This window comes from Talpa europaea, assembly GCF_964194135.1.
Source record: "Talpa europaea genome assembly, chromosome: 9".
Taxonomy (NCBI): domain Eukaryota; kingdom Metazoa; phylum Chordata; class Mammalia; order Eulipotyphla; family Talpidae; genus Talpa; species Talpa europaea.
In genome coordinates, this window is record NC_140076.1 from 86949222 (window position 1) to 86966515 (window position 17294).

At 34.9% G+C, this 17294-nt stretch overlaps 1 protein-coding gene across 1 annotated transcript in view; it reads left to right on the forward strand.

The window, feature by feature from the left end:
* Nucleotides 1–16119, forward strand: part of GABRA1 (gamma-aminobutyric acid type A receptor subunit alpha1) — a gene marked incomplete at both ends in the record, with an annotated part of 56773 nt that extends 40654 nt beyond the window's left edge. Inside the window, 3 exons of the mRNA XM_084243357.1 lie at nt 4736–4888; nt 9205–9407; nt 15808–16119. Of these exons, the coding sequence (XP_084099483.1) occupies nt 4736–4888; nt 9205–9407; nt 15808–16119 (668 nt within the window). The remainder of the gene's footprint in view (nt 1–4735; nt 4889–9204; nt 9408–15807) is intronic.
* Between the last annotated feature and the right edge of the window lie 1175 nt (nt 16120–17294).

A 17294-nucleotide genomic window follows, 5' to 3' on the forward strand; every position in this document is an offset into this window, starting at 1 on the left:
CTGATTTTTCTTCTCTTTCCATTCCTTATTTAAACATTTTTCACCAAAACTCTTAGATTTACTTTCATTTAGGAAGATGATTTTAAAAGACTTCAAATTACCCTATTCTTTTTCTCTTTGTTTGTGAGGAAGTGACTTATGAAACAGATGCAGTATCAAATAATAGTTCTTCAGATCTCCAAGATCATATTCTTTGCAGCATCTCCCCAAATTTCATATTACTAAAAACAAAAAAAAAAATAATAGAATGTACGTAGACACTCATTTTTCTGGCATTATATAAAGATGGAATTTTGTTCTTTGAGTTCATGACATTTTGTAGATCACAACTGAATGGTTAGGAATAATAATGCATACTGCATAATGCTAGGAGGGTGAAATACAACATGTTTCTGTCCACATAAGTCTGTACATTAGCAGGGTCCTGGGTATATTACTTTCCTGCATTTTTCTCAAATTTGAAATGCTTATTTATTTATTTTATTGAGGTAACGGTGGTTTACAACACTATATATGATTTAAGGGTATAGGTCTCCACCTCCTCAGATGTGTGCTGCCACAGCACCCATTGTCCTTGGCCCAAGGCCACTGGACCTCTACCCTCCTTGTTCCCACTCCCATTTTCCCTCCCCCCTCTAGCAGCCTCAATTCTGCAGTTTTTATAGATGACTGTAGAGACATCACCCAAGGTATCTCCAGAAACTGGAAATAAGTTAATTAACATTCTATGAACTTTTGAGAGAGATGCTCATAGGTGTTGATTTGAATGAGAGCCCTTAAGTCTTAGTGCATCCCTTTCGCCCTTGGCAAGTACTGAATGCTTAGGATATGTATGGGCCTGCCATAGCTAAGGAAATAGCCTTCTGAAATAGTTTTCAGTTTGGTTGGAGGGATAGTTGCACAAAACTAGCTAAAATACAAATTATGAGGTATTACTATTATAAATGTAAACAGGAGCTAAATATGATGTTGAATTTAGAGTTTATCAGTAAAAAGCAGATGTGATCATTAATAACAACAGTGAAAGCATACATGAATGTATGGATGATTTCCTACTACAGAGAGTAAATGCATTTTTTTCTAATATCTACCCATTCTGACTGAAGAGGAGGGAAAACAAACATAAATTAAATTTTATTATTTTTTTAAATTTTATTTTATATAATTTTTATGTCATTTTTCAATTTTGCACAATGCATGCATTTTCATCTTGGTTATAGACCCATACAATTCCCATACCCTGTTATTTTGACCCTAATCCCTCCTCCCCGCACCTATATAACATGGTCTTAATTAGAGCTCTTATTTTTTATTTTCCCTACAAAATACTTTTCATTATTTTAAGGGTCAAAAGACTTAGGATCAGAGTGTTTAAGTGAATTGCCCAAGTCTACCCAGCAAGAAAACAGAATATCTGGGCTTTGACCCCAAATTCATTTGCTCCCAAAGCAAGTGTACTTTTCTCTCCAGCACTTTCCTTCCTACTCCATGAGGGACCCAATAATTGGGCTGAACTCAGTCCATAACAGGACAAAATATTCAGCAACAGAAGATGTCAAGTAGGGAATTTCATAGGTCAGGATATTGAAGTGTGAAACTGTGTGTTGAGACAGAAGACTGGAGTGCATGAGAGACCTATAAGGTAGAGAGTCTGAAATATGGTTTAGCTGGTTTGATTGTCACACTAGGGGAGGAGAGAGCTTTGTTACTGTCCTCTTATGGGGTAGAGGGAAGGGATGTGGCTTAATAGTCCTCCAGAAAAAACAACAACAACAACAACAACAACAACAAACAGTTATTGGTCTAAAATGTCAGTGGGGTCTTCCTGTTGGCGCAGGCGGTTGAGCGCCACACTGTGAAGCTGTTGGCAGCCTTCGCAGTGCAGGTTCAATCCCAGCCGGCCAGAGAGAATCCCACATGGTGCAGCAGCCCTCTCCTGCCACGCCCGCAGCTCCCCTCAGCAGTGTATTTCGTCAGTCTGCCTGTTCTGTTCCCTGCTCTGTCTCCGGTGAATCCTCTCACCCTCCCATGCATCTGGTCTGTACCCTGGTTCTTGTATAAAATAAATAAATCTTAAAAAATAAGTGTATAAATAAATGTCAGTAGTGCTGAGGTTGGGAAATGCTGATATAGATACAGGGAATCCATTTAGGTTTTTCAAAGTATTTGTGTACACTTTAAAAAGATCACTCTGACATCACAACTTAAGGACTACTAGAGTTAAGCAATACTGAACAGGGCCTCCCCGGTGGGCAGCGGTTGAGCGCTGAGTTGCGAAGCTGCCCGCAGCCTCTGCAGCGCCGGTTCGATCCCTGGCTGCTCCCCGGCCACCGGAGGAGGGTCCCACATGGCGCGCAGACCTCTCCTGCCGCCCCCTGCTCCCCTCAGCAGTGTACTTCGGTCCTTCTGCCTGCTCTGCTCCCCGCTCTGGCTCTGGTGAATTCTCTCACCCTCCCGCACTTCTGACTGTACCAGTGCATGTATAAACAAAACAAACAAACAAACAAACAAACAAACAAATAAATAAATAAAGCATGCCTCTAAAAAAAAATACTGAACATAAATAAGATAAATAGATTGTAATAAATCTACAAGGGAGATAAAAGCAGTAAGCAATGATAAGAGATAGTTTGAGAGATACTGCAAAATTAAAATTATAATGATCAGCTGATTCCTTGTTGTCTTGTTCTGAAGCCCTTCTTAACATCCATGGATTAGTTCCACATTTTTAGCCTGAGTGAACAGAAAGATGGCAGTGCCATGAATTAGGAGAGAGACGCAAGTGGAGAAACAGCTCTGCTATATGATAGTCATTATTTTTTATGGGAGAGGTAAACTAATATCAGTTTTGATATATTAGTCAGTGGCATCACTAAAAAATTAAAATCTAGGATCCCCAAGGTCTATAGATATTTGGGAATACAGGTCATGATTAAAAGCAAAGTTAGTTAGAGATATAGATATGGCAGACTGCTGGCTAAAAATAACATAAGGAGCAGAGATGAGGAGAAAAAGTCCTTGTTAGAGTTGAGAAGAAATGGAGAAGAAAACTGTAGACAAGAACTTTAACATTTACTTTACAGAAAGATGAAGATTAGTACCTGACATATAGAAGGAGCTAAATAAATGCTAATTGAAATAATCAATGATTTATAGAAGAAAGTACTGATGAAAGTGACAGATAAAGGGAGAATATGAATAAAGACAATAGGGGAAATCGGCATAGTATAATTCTTAAAGCTGCAAAGAAGTTGAGCAGCCAGAATGAAGACTGAGATCTTTAAGATGGAGATGTTCAGGTATAGATATTAAGTGGTCATGAACAGTTACAGTCACATTATGGGAGGAGGAAGCTGGCTGGCCAAGAGCTGTGACATAAATTGGTGACTGAGTAGAAAAGTTTGGATTCAAGGGAAGGAGAAAAGTAGAAAAATGTGAAGACCAGAGTGGTATTTTCTTAAGAATACATTGTGTTTATCTACCCACCCACATGGTTAAGCATATATTTAGAGTGAATAAAATTAAAGACTTCTAAGATTTGGGGCCACCCTGGTGGCGCAAGAGGTTAAGACACAACCTATAAAGCTATCTGCAGTCACTGTAGCACAAGTCCGATCCCTGGCCAGTTTGCAAATTCATATGGCGCAGCAGACCTCTCCTGGCTCGCCCACTGCTTCCCTCAGCAGTGTATTTCAGTCAGTCTGCCTGTTTTGCTCCCAACTCTGTCTCTAGTGAATCCTCTCAGCCCCACACCTCTGGCTTGTATCCCAGTTCTTGTATGCATAAATTGGATGAATCTTAAAAAAAAAAATCTTCTAAGATTTGTAATTGAGGAAATATGACAATATCAATTAAAAAAAAAAAACCTCCTGAAATTAGCATTGTATGGCTATTGCTTTGGATTTGTAAAGGAAATCAGCCTGTGGAGTATGCAGAGTCATGGAGAGTATCTATTTCATCCACTGTTTCCCAGATCAGGCTAGGATTTGGGAAAGCTCAAAAGCTAGTTAGAAATGGCCCCATCTCAAAGAATGGTTTGTGTATCTAGATAGGCCCTAAAGAATTACATTTTCAAAACCTTCTAGGCCATTTATTATCAGCAACAAAACTAAACATATAAATAAATAAATAAATGATAAACTTCAGATGTTATCTTAAAAAAAAAAAAACAACCTTCTAGATTCTGATGAAGATGTAGCTCAAAATAAACTTTGAGAAACTATGCATTCTATGCCACTCTCCTCATTTCAAAGATCAGGCTCAGTTAAACACCTTTCATCTGGAGAACCACTGAAAGGCAGTGATGGGCCAGAATTCAGTCCTCCTGAGTTGGACATCCAAGCTCCTCCATTAGACAGCCTGGATATTTCCTAAAGTGAACAAACTGTGGACCTGTTCTGTTCTAACCCTTTTGTCATCTCATCAAATATTAACTCATTACCTTCATGGTCATTCAAGTCAATCTGTAAATACATATGCAGACAGTTCTCTTAAATGTATGATGTGAGGAAATCCTTGAGCTCTCTGGCAACTCAATATCATCTTCAGAGCCATTTTGGTGTATGTTAATGTACCTTTTCTTTCTTGAATAAGAGGTGTTTTCTCTAGCAACCACATGTCTCACAAGAAAGGATATGTCTAATTTTCAGGCTTCTGTTGCTGCTGAATAACAACTCAAAGATAACTCCTTTTCAAGGTCAAAATACTCAACCTTATTGTCTCTTTCACCCTCTAGGAGAATATGTTGTTATGACCACTCATTTCCACCTGAAGAGAAAGATTGGCTATTTTGTTATTCAAACATACTTGCCATGCATAATGACTGTTATTCTCTCCCAAGTCTCCTTCTGGCTTAACAGAGAGTCTGTACCAGCCAGGACTGTCTTTGGTAAGTGCCAGTTAAGAAGTGCATGCAAGGGTCTCAAGGACAAGTATATCATGTCAGTGACATTGCAAATAGAATGAAAAAATAATCATACATTAAACTGTGTAGTTAATACAATAGACAGGTTCAATACATTCCATTCTCATTATGGCATGATTCAAAAAATCTTTTCTTAAATAGCAAGCTGTAGTGCATGCAAATAGATGAGATTAACAAACATTTGATATGATCTTTTTGGGGAGAGAAATAGAATGAAGCAGAAATTAAATGTATTATATTAGATTGTAAACATACATGGAAACATTAATATTTAAATCATAAGTTTAGAATACAGAATCCTGTATCAGTGCAATTTTTGCAAATTTTGAGAAAATGTCAGCAGAATTACCTCTTTACATGATGAATGCAGAGATTCCTTACATAGGGAGAGGCCATCAATGACTATCAGATCAGTACAGAGATATGTCATTTATCTAATATGTATACTTCAGAAGAATTACAAATACACATTCTTCTTTTAAAATGCCCAAGATGCTTCGAGTTAAGGCAATCTAGTGGAAAATTGGTTAAAGGGTAATAACTTTTTAATGGGAATACTCTATTAAAATTCCCCTAATTTACTATTTTGGAAGTTTGTATTTCATATAAAGTGGTATTTCCTGAAAGTATCACTGTATGTTATCTTCTTTGTATATTTAAGGCTGATATGAACAAATGATTTCATTATATGGACTTACTGACTCATTCATCTTATCAAGGAATTATTATTTGAAGTCTTTTATGAGCTACTACCACTACTGTTCTAAGCACAGAATACAGCAGAGTACTGAACATAAATCTTATTCCTCAAGAAAGTTGTATCATGAAACTAACATTTGAATAACAATAAAATCATACACAATATTTTTTTTAATACCAGGTTCTGTTCTAGTAAATAGCCTATATTATCTCATTTGAAAATGAAAAATATCCCCTGCACAAGGAACCAGAGATTATGAAACCTACCCAAGGTCAGACGTTATTAGTGAAGGACTCTGGAGTGAGACCCAAACACTTGGCTGTAGAGTCTGTGCCCTTAATGACAACACTGTACCCACCAAAGTGCTATCCTCCTGCAGTGGCAGGACATGGAAAGGAGTGGTGGGCAATATCATTTACTTGGAAATAAACACATGTTTATTGGTGAAAGGTACAATTATCAATGTTCTTTCCAAATATATCAGCTAGGCACATGTTATGTTCTTTACTGAATAACAAAAGCTTTAAGAAGCTTATAATCTAAATTCAGGATTATTCATGTGTGGAGATTCCTATGTTATCATCCTTCAAAAGAAGCAAGGTATGAAAAATCACTTATTCCAGAAAAAAAAGCAAGACTCTGCTATAAGTGCCCAGAAGAAATAATGTTCTTCTAAATTTAGTAAGGTGCTAGGAGATTGGAAACCACCAAATCTCTTCTTTGACTTTAACCTAAGAACACAGCTCAGTCAAGATCCAGAATGATCCCAGGCACAGAGCAAATGAACAGTTCATTTCAAACTCTTGCTTTCCTTCATAACTATTCATATTAGAAAGCACTTAATATTAACTAGCATTAGTATTACTGGGTGTGAAGTCACTTATTAGAACTGAAGACTGAACTTTAGTCAAGATGCTCACTTCTAAGTGGATATGTGCTTGGAGCCTTTTATTCATTAGAAATTAAATATAAAAAATAAGTTAGAACACAGAGGATATTTACTTAGTTTTGTTGTTGTTGTTATTGTTGTTTTGACAAGCCCAGCATTTTAGTAAATTAAACATCTACTTACCACAACAAATCCCACCCATCCTTTCAAGGAATTTTCTAAAGCATTTTGGAAAGTTTTAGAAGTCAGAAACCTTGCTCTTAACATTTTCAGCAATATGATGTCTCAGCCAACTTGTGCCCTTTTGGTGGGTGAACATAACTACATAGCTATAAATTCAGCTGTGGCAAGTATTTTAGTGTATCAAGTTATATATACAATCTAATGCTATACCTTCAGTAAAATCACAAATACAATTTTCCAGGACCTTTACCCTTTTAACATTTGTTTAGTACATGTTTCTATTCTTTGTACTCTGAACTCAGCACATTCCTCTGAGCTGTGTGAGATGCCTGAGAGCGTCATGGGTATACAAAAGGAAAAAGTTGTATTTTTATAACATTTATAACTTTTAACATTTGTTAAAAGGCATCCAGATGGCAAAAACAACAATAACAACAACAACAACAAAAAAAAAAACCCTGAAGCCTAAGTCTTAAAATATCATATTCTTCACCTTCCTGCTTTCTCCTTTGCAGGCACTATGGTCACATGACTACAGATAAACCCCTGTTTTAGGGCCAAAGTAAATTATCCTAAGCTTAAGTTGTCTATAATGGGAGACTGCAGTTGAAAGGATATATAGTGCTGTTTAAAAGGTTAAGTGAGAAAAATAAAATACTTAAATTGTCAGGCTCAGTACTTAGAACTTAATACTCAATATATTGTGTTCCTTTCCCTTTCTCTGTAGTTGGAATTAAAATACCACTTACTCTCTTGCACACACAAACATCATACATGAGCAGACACACACTTACTTCTCTAACTGCTTTTAATTTACATACACATTTGGTTTAAGAATACCCACTCCCAAACTGTTTATGACCATTGCCTGTGTAAGCCAAGTTTAAAAAAAAAAACAATAAATAATAAGTAATTTACTGTAGCAGGGATTTATCAGAAAGAACTAGGGTTTTCAATAACATTTAACTTTGCCCAAGCTAAGTGCTAAACACTTTACTACATTTTCCATTTAATACTTACAATAGGTCTCTAAGTTATAATAAAAGTTATTAAAACTAATTTCCAAGGAAATAATTTAAAAAACAAAACACAAGCTCAGAATTGTGAGGCAGTTTTCCCAAGGTCACTCAGCAGTTATAGAGCTGGGATTTGAAATTGAGTTACTATGTTCCCCAAATACCAATAAATACCAATAAATTTGTTCTTTGCTCAAGTTAAAATTAGTATTTCAAATTGGGGGACTGTTTGCCAGTCAATATTCCTTAAAACATTTACTGGTTATGTAATATGGACAATACTCCAGAACTTTCTGTAATGCCTCCTCCAAAGTTCAAAGAAAGTCTGTTTTTACAACTGTCACCTTGTATCAAAAATAGGATTTAATAAAAATCTCAGTGTTTCTTATTAATCCTATCACTTTCTGTAATAATTACAAACATCATCTAACTTGAAATTCATGAAACTAGGATATAATGAATGATTTAAAGTCACATAGAAAATTTAGCCACCTAGCTGTGTTTGTGTGGGGCTAGCCAGTTGAAGAGGTCAGGATTTTCTCCATTGAATATAGCCTGAACACCCCTACTGGGTTACAATATTTTTTTCCCCACACATTTTCAAATGTTTTAAAAGCCTTCTTACAACATTGTACCTACTACACTGCATTATATATAGTAGATTGAGAATTTGTTAAAGAGCATTAATGAATGTCATCATTCACATACCTATTAAATAAGATAAAAATGAATGAATTGAAACTGCTTTGAATATAGGTAATTTTAATTAGTAGGAATGGATTTGCAGAACAGGGAAAATTAGACACATTAGCAGAAAGGGAGATTGTAGTCATTTGAATCAGACAAACATGTGTTCAAATTTTGGTTTTGCACCTTCTGAGCTATGTGACTTGGCGTTCTAAGAATTTCTTTAAAAGAGTAGTTATTCCAGAACCGGGAATAATATAATATCAGAAGAGTTAATAATTTAACAGATTATTATCCCAAGATAATTCAGTTATTTATAAGTTATCAACTGTGAAGAAGCTATCAGTTTTTTGGTTTATACATTTGAGGTACACAGGTAGGATATCAAACAGACCTCAGGATCCAAGGATGTGTTGTGGCTCAGAAGCAATGAAGATCCATGTTCTTTATTTCAAATGCTGAGTTTTATGGAATGACAATATCTTTTGGGGGATATTTTTATTACCATTGTGGACAGTGAGGAATATTAGTTCTTTTCCTACCCAGGACACCATGTTCAAGATGCTCATTTAAAGGAGTTCACTATCTTATTAATAGCTTCTCAAGATACCAACCTCAATACTACCATGCTATGAACTGCAAAATACAGGGAGGTTAAATTCAAGCTCATTTATCCTAAGCCCAAAGGGAATGAACTAGAAACCATATATTCATGATACTGTTGGTTTCCCTTTGTGTAAGTAGGCTTACCTCCAGTGAAGTTTTGTAGTAGGAAACTATACATTCACCTATTTTTTTTCCCCAGGCGTAACAACTGTGCTCACCATGACAACATTGAGTATCAGTGCCAGAAATTCCCTTCCAAAAGTGGCTTATGCAACTGCCATGGACTGGTTTATTGCAGTGTGCTATGCCTTTGTCTTTTCGGCTCTGATTGAGTTTGCCACTGTGAACTATTTCACCAAGAGAGGTTATGCATGGGATGGCAAAAGTGTGGTTCCAGAAAAGGTAAATATCTCCCATGATACATCACTGTTATGTCTCTTTAAATCCATGATGTGGAATGTTTTCACATGAGAGAATGTATGAAGAATGCAGAGGCAGAGAGCATAATGAGGATTCTTGTTTTCTTACACCATAAATGATTATGTGCTATAATTTTGTCATTGCAAAAGAAAGAGGTTGTTTGAATGAACAGATATGTAGAGCACAGTGAAGGGCATAAAGAAGAAAAACAAAGGTAAACTTTGCTTCTGTTTCTATTACTTTGGGGAATGTTTTAACAAACATGACATTAGGAGCAAAAGAACATACCCAAACAAGTATAATTTTTTTAACTTGGAAATCATCATCTTTTGAGTATTTTCTGAGTCTAATTACTTTATATGGTATATTACAATAGTGCCTCAACTGAACTGAGTTTGCAAAATACACTTCTTTCTAATGTTCAGTGAAGTAAAGGGCAGGGAACACTTTTTATTCTGAAAATAGGTTATTTTAGGGATCATAACATAGGAAAATTTTCACTGTAGAAAATTCTTATTTCCCAATTAGGACCAATTTAGTGAATTTTAAATCATGGGAAGAGAATATTTCTAGTTCTAGAATTTGAAGGAAAAATACAGTAATATAGGATATTAGAAATTGTGATTTTAAGCAAAATAACATATAACGAAATGAACTGGAACATAAGCTAATTGATATAAACAAGAGGTTTATGCTAGGACACATTTTGAGTCAGAAAAATATCACCAAGCATCTGAATAAAGATTCCAAACACTTCTAACATATTCAATAATCATTTATAGCCATTCATTCATTAATTCATTCTTTTTCCAAGTCATTCTAGTTCACACTCTCCTGGCAGCTCAAGTGGCACCAAACCCTCAACAGAACACCCTTCCATTACAGGGCATCTACATACACACACACACACACACACACACACACACTCAGACTGGGTCAGTTAGTGAACCTCACATGTATGTCTTTGGGATGGGGAAGGAGACTAGATTACCCAAGCAAACACTGGGGAACACACAAACTCCATATAGACGGTGGTCCCAACCAGGGATCATTTTTCTTCTTATTATTATTCATAATAAAACATGGTTATTTGAGGATCTGCTGTATGTCAAAAGGCAAATATGAAGGAATGAAGAAAAAGACAAAGTTAAAGAACAGAGAGAAGACATCTAGAAGTAATCTAAAGTCACCCTATAGAAACTTTCCTAAATTCTGTGCAAGAATACTAGTCTCTTGATACAAACCTTGGAAATATAGGTTTGTGGTCAAATATTCTTAAATAATGCTGCATTCGATATCACAGAGTCACTGTATACTAAAGTGTCTGAGAGGATCTATAATATAGGATTGTTACTGGTTATATGATGTGCCAATCATCTATGAATAAGAAACTAGCTGCCAAAAAAAAAAAATCTTTCAGATTTACCCCTCAGCCACAAATATATCAGCCAAACATCCCAGTGATCTCATGCATAGTACAAGTACAGGTTCTGTATAAGATATACTGCTACAGTGATGTGTACCAGAAACCATCCTCAAAATTCATCCTTCCTTGAAACATGCTTGTCCCATATATATATATATATATATATATATATATATATGAATCTTCAAATCAAGAGTCTTGGCACAAGTTCAGCAGTGAGAAGAGACTAAACAAGGGGACTGTTTACCAGTTATAGAGAGGGGTAAGTAGGTGGAGACAGAGTTATTGTCAAATTCTTATTTAAGCCATTGATGACCTCCCTTTATCCTAGAATAGAAGAGCAACCCAAAGGAGAGAAAGCCAAACCTGGAGTGAACATGAAACACTACCAGTTGTAAGATATAGCCCAGTCATAGGTGTGAAAACTTAAAAAATGCACATTTTAGAATCTCTCTAATACTCTACTAAAGCTCCTTAGAATTAGTGATTTCCAAATATTGGTGACATGCAGCTGTAAAATAAGCAAACATTGGGAGAAGTTGCTTAATCTTAAGGCTTTCTTTGCATGCTACAAGAGGGTTCTGTCTTTCTGATTCTGAATCCTAAGTGCAAGTTAGTGACTAGTTGTTTGGTGAATTGAATTTGGTCTGGAACGCAGAGATTTTGGGTTAAGGCACTGATAGTGAAACCACTGTTCAGCTAATAACAGATAAAAAAAAAATATAAAGCATATATATATATATGCTCAAATAAAATATATAAAGCATTAACAGTCTACAGACCATGTTATTCAGAGTCCTTATATAGGTATGTCTTATCTTACCCATACATAGATTTACAAATTATATATATACATATATTACCAATATATAACTAATGAGAATAACAATTATTTCTATAAATTATCTGTGCCTCTGTAAAAATATTTCTAGGGCTTTACTAGTTTAATTTGCTTATTATAGGGAATATGATCACAGAGATCCAAGTTTCATTTTGACATTGGGAAAATAAATAAAATAATTTCTGTGACAAGGTGAGTGTTTTCAGGAGGATTAAATTTCCATTCTGTAACAATGAATATATTGAAGACAAAAAGAAAATCCCCATAGGCAATCACTTATCAAGTGATCAAATTATCAAATGTAAGATCCATTCTCATACATTTAATTGCTAAAATAAATACCAGATTCTTAAAGTACATGAGGGAACTCAACAGTTTTTCCCTAAATGAAAAGATGAAAAATTGTATTTCCTGATAAGCCAACTAGATATTTTTTTAAATTCTACTTAATATGATTTTTTTAAAACAAAAACACCACAACTTGAGAAATTTTAGTATTAATTAGGATATGCCAATGAATTGTCACTGGGAGAGATGAAATCTATAAGTAATATAAACTCTTATCCAAGAATTACTCCTTTTGCGAAAGAGTCATCTCATAGGATATCCATCTCTAAAGTTTTGGTTGGCCTGGAACCAATGCCTCTTTTTAACATCAGAAAATATACACATTTTTATCTCAAGGACATACTTTTTTATGTATCCTTGAATATCAGAACTCTTATTTTTTAGGAAAAAGATTTAATACAAGACCAATATAGCTGTTTAACTGTGTTGAAATAAATCATATATACTTTTGATAGATAATAGTTATTTGGGCCATATTTAAAAAGAATCATTTTTACTTTATTTTTGTGCAAATATTAGTGAAAATTTCTATTTTTCATAAAGATTAACCAAATCTAAAATCTTAAAAAAGTGTATGTGCACTTGGAAGTGCATTTACTTTTAATGAAATAATACAAAAAAACCTATCTTGGCCTTTCTTATAGTCCCAAAATATGCTTAAGGATTTAAAGAGGAGAAAAAAGTAGCAGATAAACCACAGAACTGGACAATATATTAACATGTTAAATTCCTTTTACTGTGTTTTATGAAAAGTATCAGGTTATCAGGAAGTAATATCTTATTCTCATTTGATAATAAAAATACAAGTTGTCCACAGTATGGTCAAGATTAGCAGCTCAAAACAAAGTAAATAATCCAGTCAAAAAACGGGCAAAAGAGCTAAAAAGGAACTTCTCCAAAGAGGAAATGCGAATGGCCAACAGGCATATGAAAAAATGTTCAGCATCACTTGTAATCAGGGAAATGCAAATCAAAACTACAATGAGATACCATCTCATACCAGTGAGAATGGCACATATTAAAAAAACGAGCAACAACAAATGTTGACAAGGATGTGGAGAAAAAGGAACTTTCCTGCACTGCTGGTGGGAGTGCAAAATGGTCCAACCACTGTGGAAAGCTGTGTGGAGATTCCTCAACCTGCTACAGATTGAGTTTCCATATGATCCAGCAATTCTACTCCTAGATTTTTACCCAAAGGACACAAAATCATTAATTTAAAAGAGCACCTGCACCCCTATGTTTATAGCAGCACTATTTACAGTAGCTAAGCTATGGAAACAACCCAGATGCCCAAAAGTAGATGACTGGATCAAGAAGATGTGGTGCATATGCACAATGGAATATTACTCAGCAATAAAAAAAAGATAAACTCATGCAATTTGCAGCAACAAGGATGGAACTGGAAGGGATCATGCTCAGTGAAATAAGCCAGAAAGAAAAAGAAAAATACCAGATGGTCTCACTCACAGCAGCAATTTAGAAAACCTAAATAATGGACCAGGAAAAAGACTAATCATAATAAAGTAAAAATCAAAATCATCAAGCAACTATAAATCAGAGACACACTACGGGGGGCAGGTGTAGGAGGCATTAGGGGGGTGGGAATTGTATAGGGACTATAACCAAGATGAAAATGCATATATTGTGCAAAAATTAAAAATGATGTAAGAAATATATAAAAAGAAAAGAAAAGAAAAAAGAAAAAAGAAATATCCCCTTCAGGGTTCCCTACCCTAAAATAAATAAATAAATAAATAAACAAACAAATAAATAAATAAAAGATTAGCAGCTCATCCAGGTTATCTGTGATTTTTTTTTACAGTGTCAAGACTGGGCTCCACTCCCTAGAAATTTTGACTCAAAATATGACATTGTGCCCAAGACATTTACACTTTAAAAATTTAACTGGTGATTTAGCATATACTGAAGATGAAAGCCACTTTTTAGATTAACACTGTTCAGCAGATGTATTAGTGAGCACAAATATGAGCTAGTCATGTAATCTAAAATGGTCTCGTAAACTCATCTAAAAGTACAAACAAAAATTAAGATTAATAATGTAATACAGCAAATAGATCAAATACATCCTCATAACATATAAACAAAACAAAATTATAACAGCATTATTTTTAAAGGAAATTGCACTGATTTACCAATCATTTACAAAATTGTATGATTATAGCTTCACACCTCAACATGGGCATATCCCTTGCCAAGCACCAAACTCTAGTGCCATCACATCACATTGTCCAACTGACCCTTCTCTGTCCTTCATTTATTACTTCCCTTCCCCTTTATCTCTTGTATCCAATGCATTTTTTAGAGTCTGAGTTATTTATGTTGTGTTTTTCCATTTGTTTGCTTTAGTTACTTATATTCCATGTATGAGTAAAACAATACAGTACCTGTCTTTCATTTTCTGACATTTCACTTAGCATAAATTACCCCAAGTTCCAACTAAGTTGTTGCAAAAGACAAGCTTTCATCTATTTTAATAGCTGAGTTGCAGTTCATTGAGTATACACACTACAACTTCCTTATCCTGTCATCTGTAGAAGGTCATTTAGTTGATTCTATGCCTTGGCAATTTTGGAAAATGCTACTCTGAACATAGGGGTATAGATAACCTTTTGATGTTTTTCCATATTTTTTTGATAAAAACCTAGAATAGTAATAATATAAAACATTAAGGAGATGTTTTGCATTATTTTTTTCACACTATGCCTTCAAAATCCTATATGCATTTAATATTCACAGCATATCTCAAATTAGACTATCACATTTCAAGTGTTCAAAGCCAAAAGTGGGGCTAGTGGCACCTGGATGGAACCATGGAACCCAAAGTAATGATCCATTTTAATTTTAGAAATGTCTATGTGATAGAAACCCTAAGCAATGTGGCAGGGGTCAATCACTAAATATATCATTGACAAGGAGATAAAACTCCACAAGGACTGAAATCCGAATACCCTGAATTACCCTGCTTTATCATTTTCCCATAATTGGCTCAGTGATATCTGCTGGAAAACAAAACCTCGTAATCTAAAACCACCACCAAGTATTCGGGGTGGGAACAGCCCAGTAGTACATCTGTTATTCTCATCTGGGCTCATACATGTAGTTTCATTAACTGGAGGATGTATGAGGAGATGATCTATTAACAGCCTCCCTCACCATGTGATGTGTGATATGGGCTGTCTGGGCCTCTGCTGCACAGTTTCTGATGAGTCACTCAGTAGTCCAGTCTAGGTTTCTTCACATGACAGTAGCACATTTCCCACAGGTAAAAGCTGAGGCTGCAAAGCCTCTTGAGGTTAGGCTCCTAAGCTGGTACAGCTTAATTTTGCCAAAATTGAAAGTCAATTTTAAATTGAACAAATGGGAGAAACCAACTCTCTCTCTTGCTGAGAAAGCCTGGGAAACACTATATGCATTTTTCAGCTTTGTTGAAATATAATGCATATAACATTGTGTAGATTTAAGGTTTCAGATGTGTTGATTTGATATGTTGATATGTTGCAAAATGATTATCACTATAGTTACCATCTTCATTCTGTCACATAGTTATTATTTCTTTTTTGTAATGAGAACATTTAAGATATATACTCTTAATAATTTAATCACCATATGGTATATTAAATTACCCAGAACTTACTCATTTTCTAATTGGAAGTCTTTACTTAGCAATTCACTTTACTTAGCAATTCACAAACCTACTTCCCATAGTTCACTAAACAGAATGCTTTTGCTCTTTCCTTCTACAGCCAAAGAAAGTGAAGGATCCTCTCATCAAGAAAAACAACACTTATGCTCCCACAGCAACCAGCTATACCCCTAATCTGGCAAGGGGTGACCCTGGCTTAGCCACCATTGCTAAAAGTGCAACAATAGAACCAAAAGAAGTGAAACCGGAGACAAAACCACCAGAACCCAAGAAAACCTTTAACAGTGTCAGCAAAATCGACCGACTGTCAAGAATAGCCTTCCCGCTGCTATTTGGAATCTTTAACTTGGTCTATTGGGCGACATATTTAAACCGAGAGCCTCAGCTCAAAGCCCCCACCCCACATCAATAGGTCTGTGTACCCATGTTGTTGTTCAGTCCGCCATGCTGGGAATTGCTTTCTGTTCTCAATGCAGTGATTCCCATCTGCTTTATTGCCTCTGTCTTAAGAATTTGAAGGTTCCCTTATTTCCATAATTCATACAAGAACAACAGACCCCTGTCTGGCAGTCCAGAGCAAACAGAGCATACAGCTGAGAGACAGGATTCTGAGATAGAGAGAGCTCCAGAGCAAAATCTAAACAAAGGAGACAAAACAAGAAAGAGGAAAAGAGGGGGAAGTAGGTTCAAAGATATGAGGAAAAGTAGAGGAAAAATAAAAACTGTAACTCCAGGTCATTTGTAGATATATATTTCCAAATAGTCTAAAAAAAAACTGTAAATGTCAAAATATTTTTATGGGAAGGTATTTAAAAGAGTAAATTATTAAATGTTTAACAAAGCAAGATTTTTAAAAATCTGTATTGCACAAACTAGGGTATGTGTACATTTTTTTTTTTTTTTGGTTTTTAAACTGTTGTGTAGCTTTAACATTTCATTTCCAAAGCTGAAAATCCCCATTCTTTCTCTTTTTAAAAATGTCTAATGCATTATTTTGTTGTTAAATGTTATTTTAAATTCACAGAAATTGCATAGGCAAAGATGCAATTTCTCACTGTAGAACACATTTAATCTAATGGAGAGAAATACTTTAAATAGGCTATTTTGCTATCATCTGAGCTTTTACACTAGACTCCAAGAGAAATCATTTGAACAAAGACTTTCACTCAATTAAAGATAAAGTAAAATAATTGAAAATGATTTCCTTCTCCACCCTATTTCCAGATAGCACATGGTCACAATAATCACTTGATTCTTATTATGAAGATGTTTTTAGAGGGGCAAAAATATTTTGCAAGCTCTAGAATTGTTGAATGTATTATTTTATATAACAATACATTAAAAGCTTTTAGATTGAAATTTATGACTAGTAAACAAAAATAGAATATATAAATTATATATGTAAATAAACAGCATGAGATTATACATTTTTTACTTTTTTTAAAGTTAAGTTCTTAAAATATTGTGTAGGACTCACCGCTCTTTGCTGTTAGAATGTTGTTAAGTGCTAAGGATATACATTTGGAGCCTGCATTTAAGAACAGAACAGTTTATAAAAATCATATGGAAATGAAAAATAAATGGGTA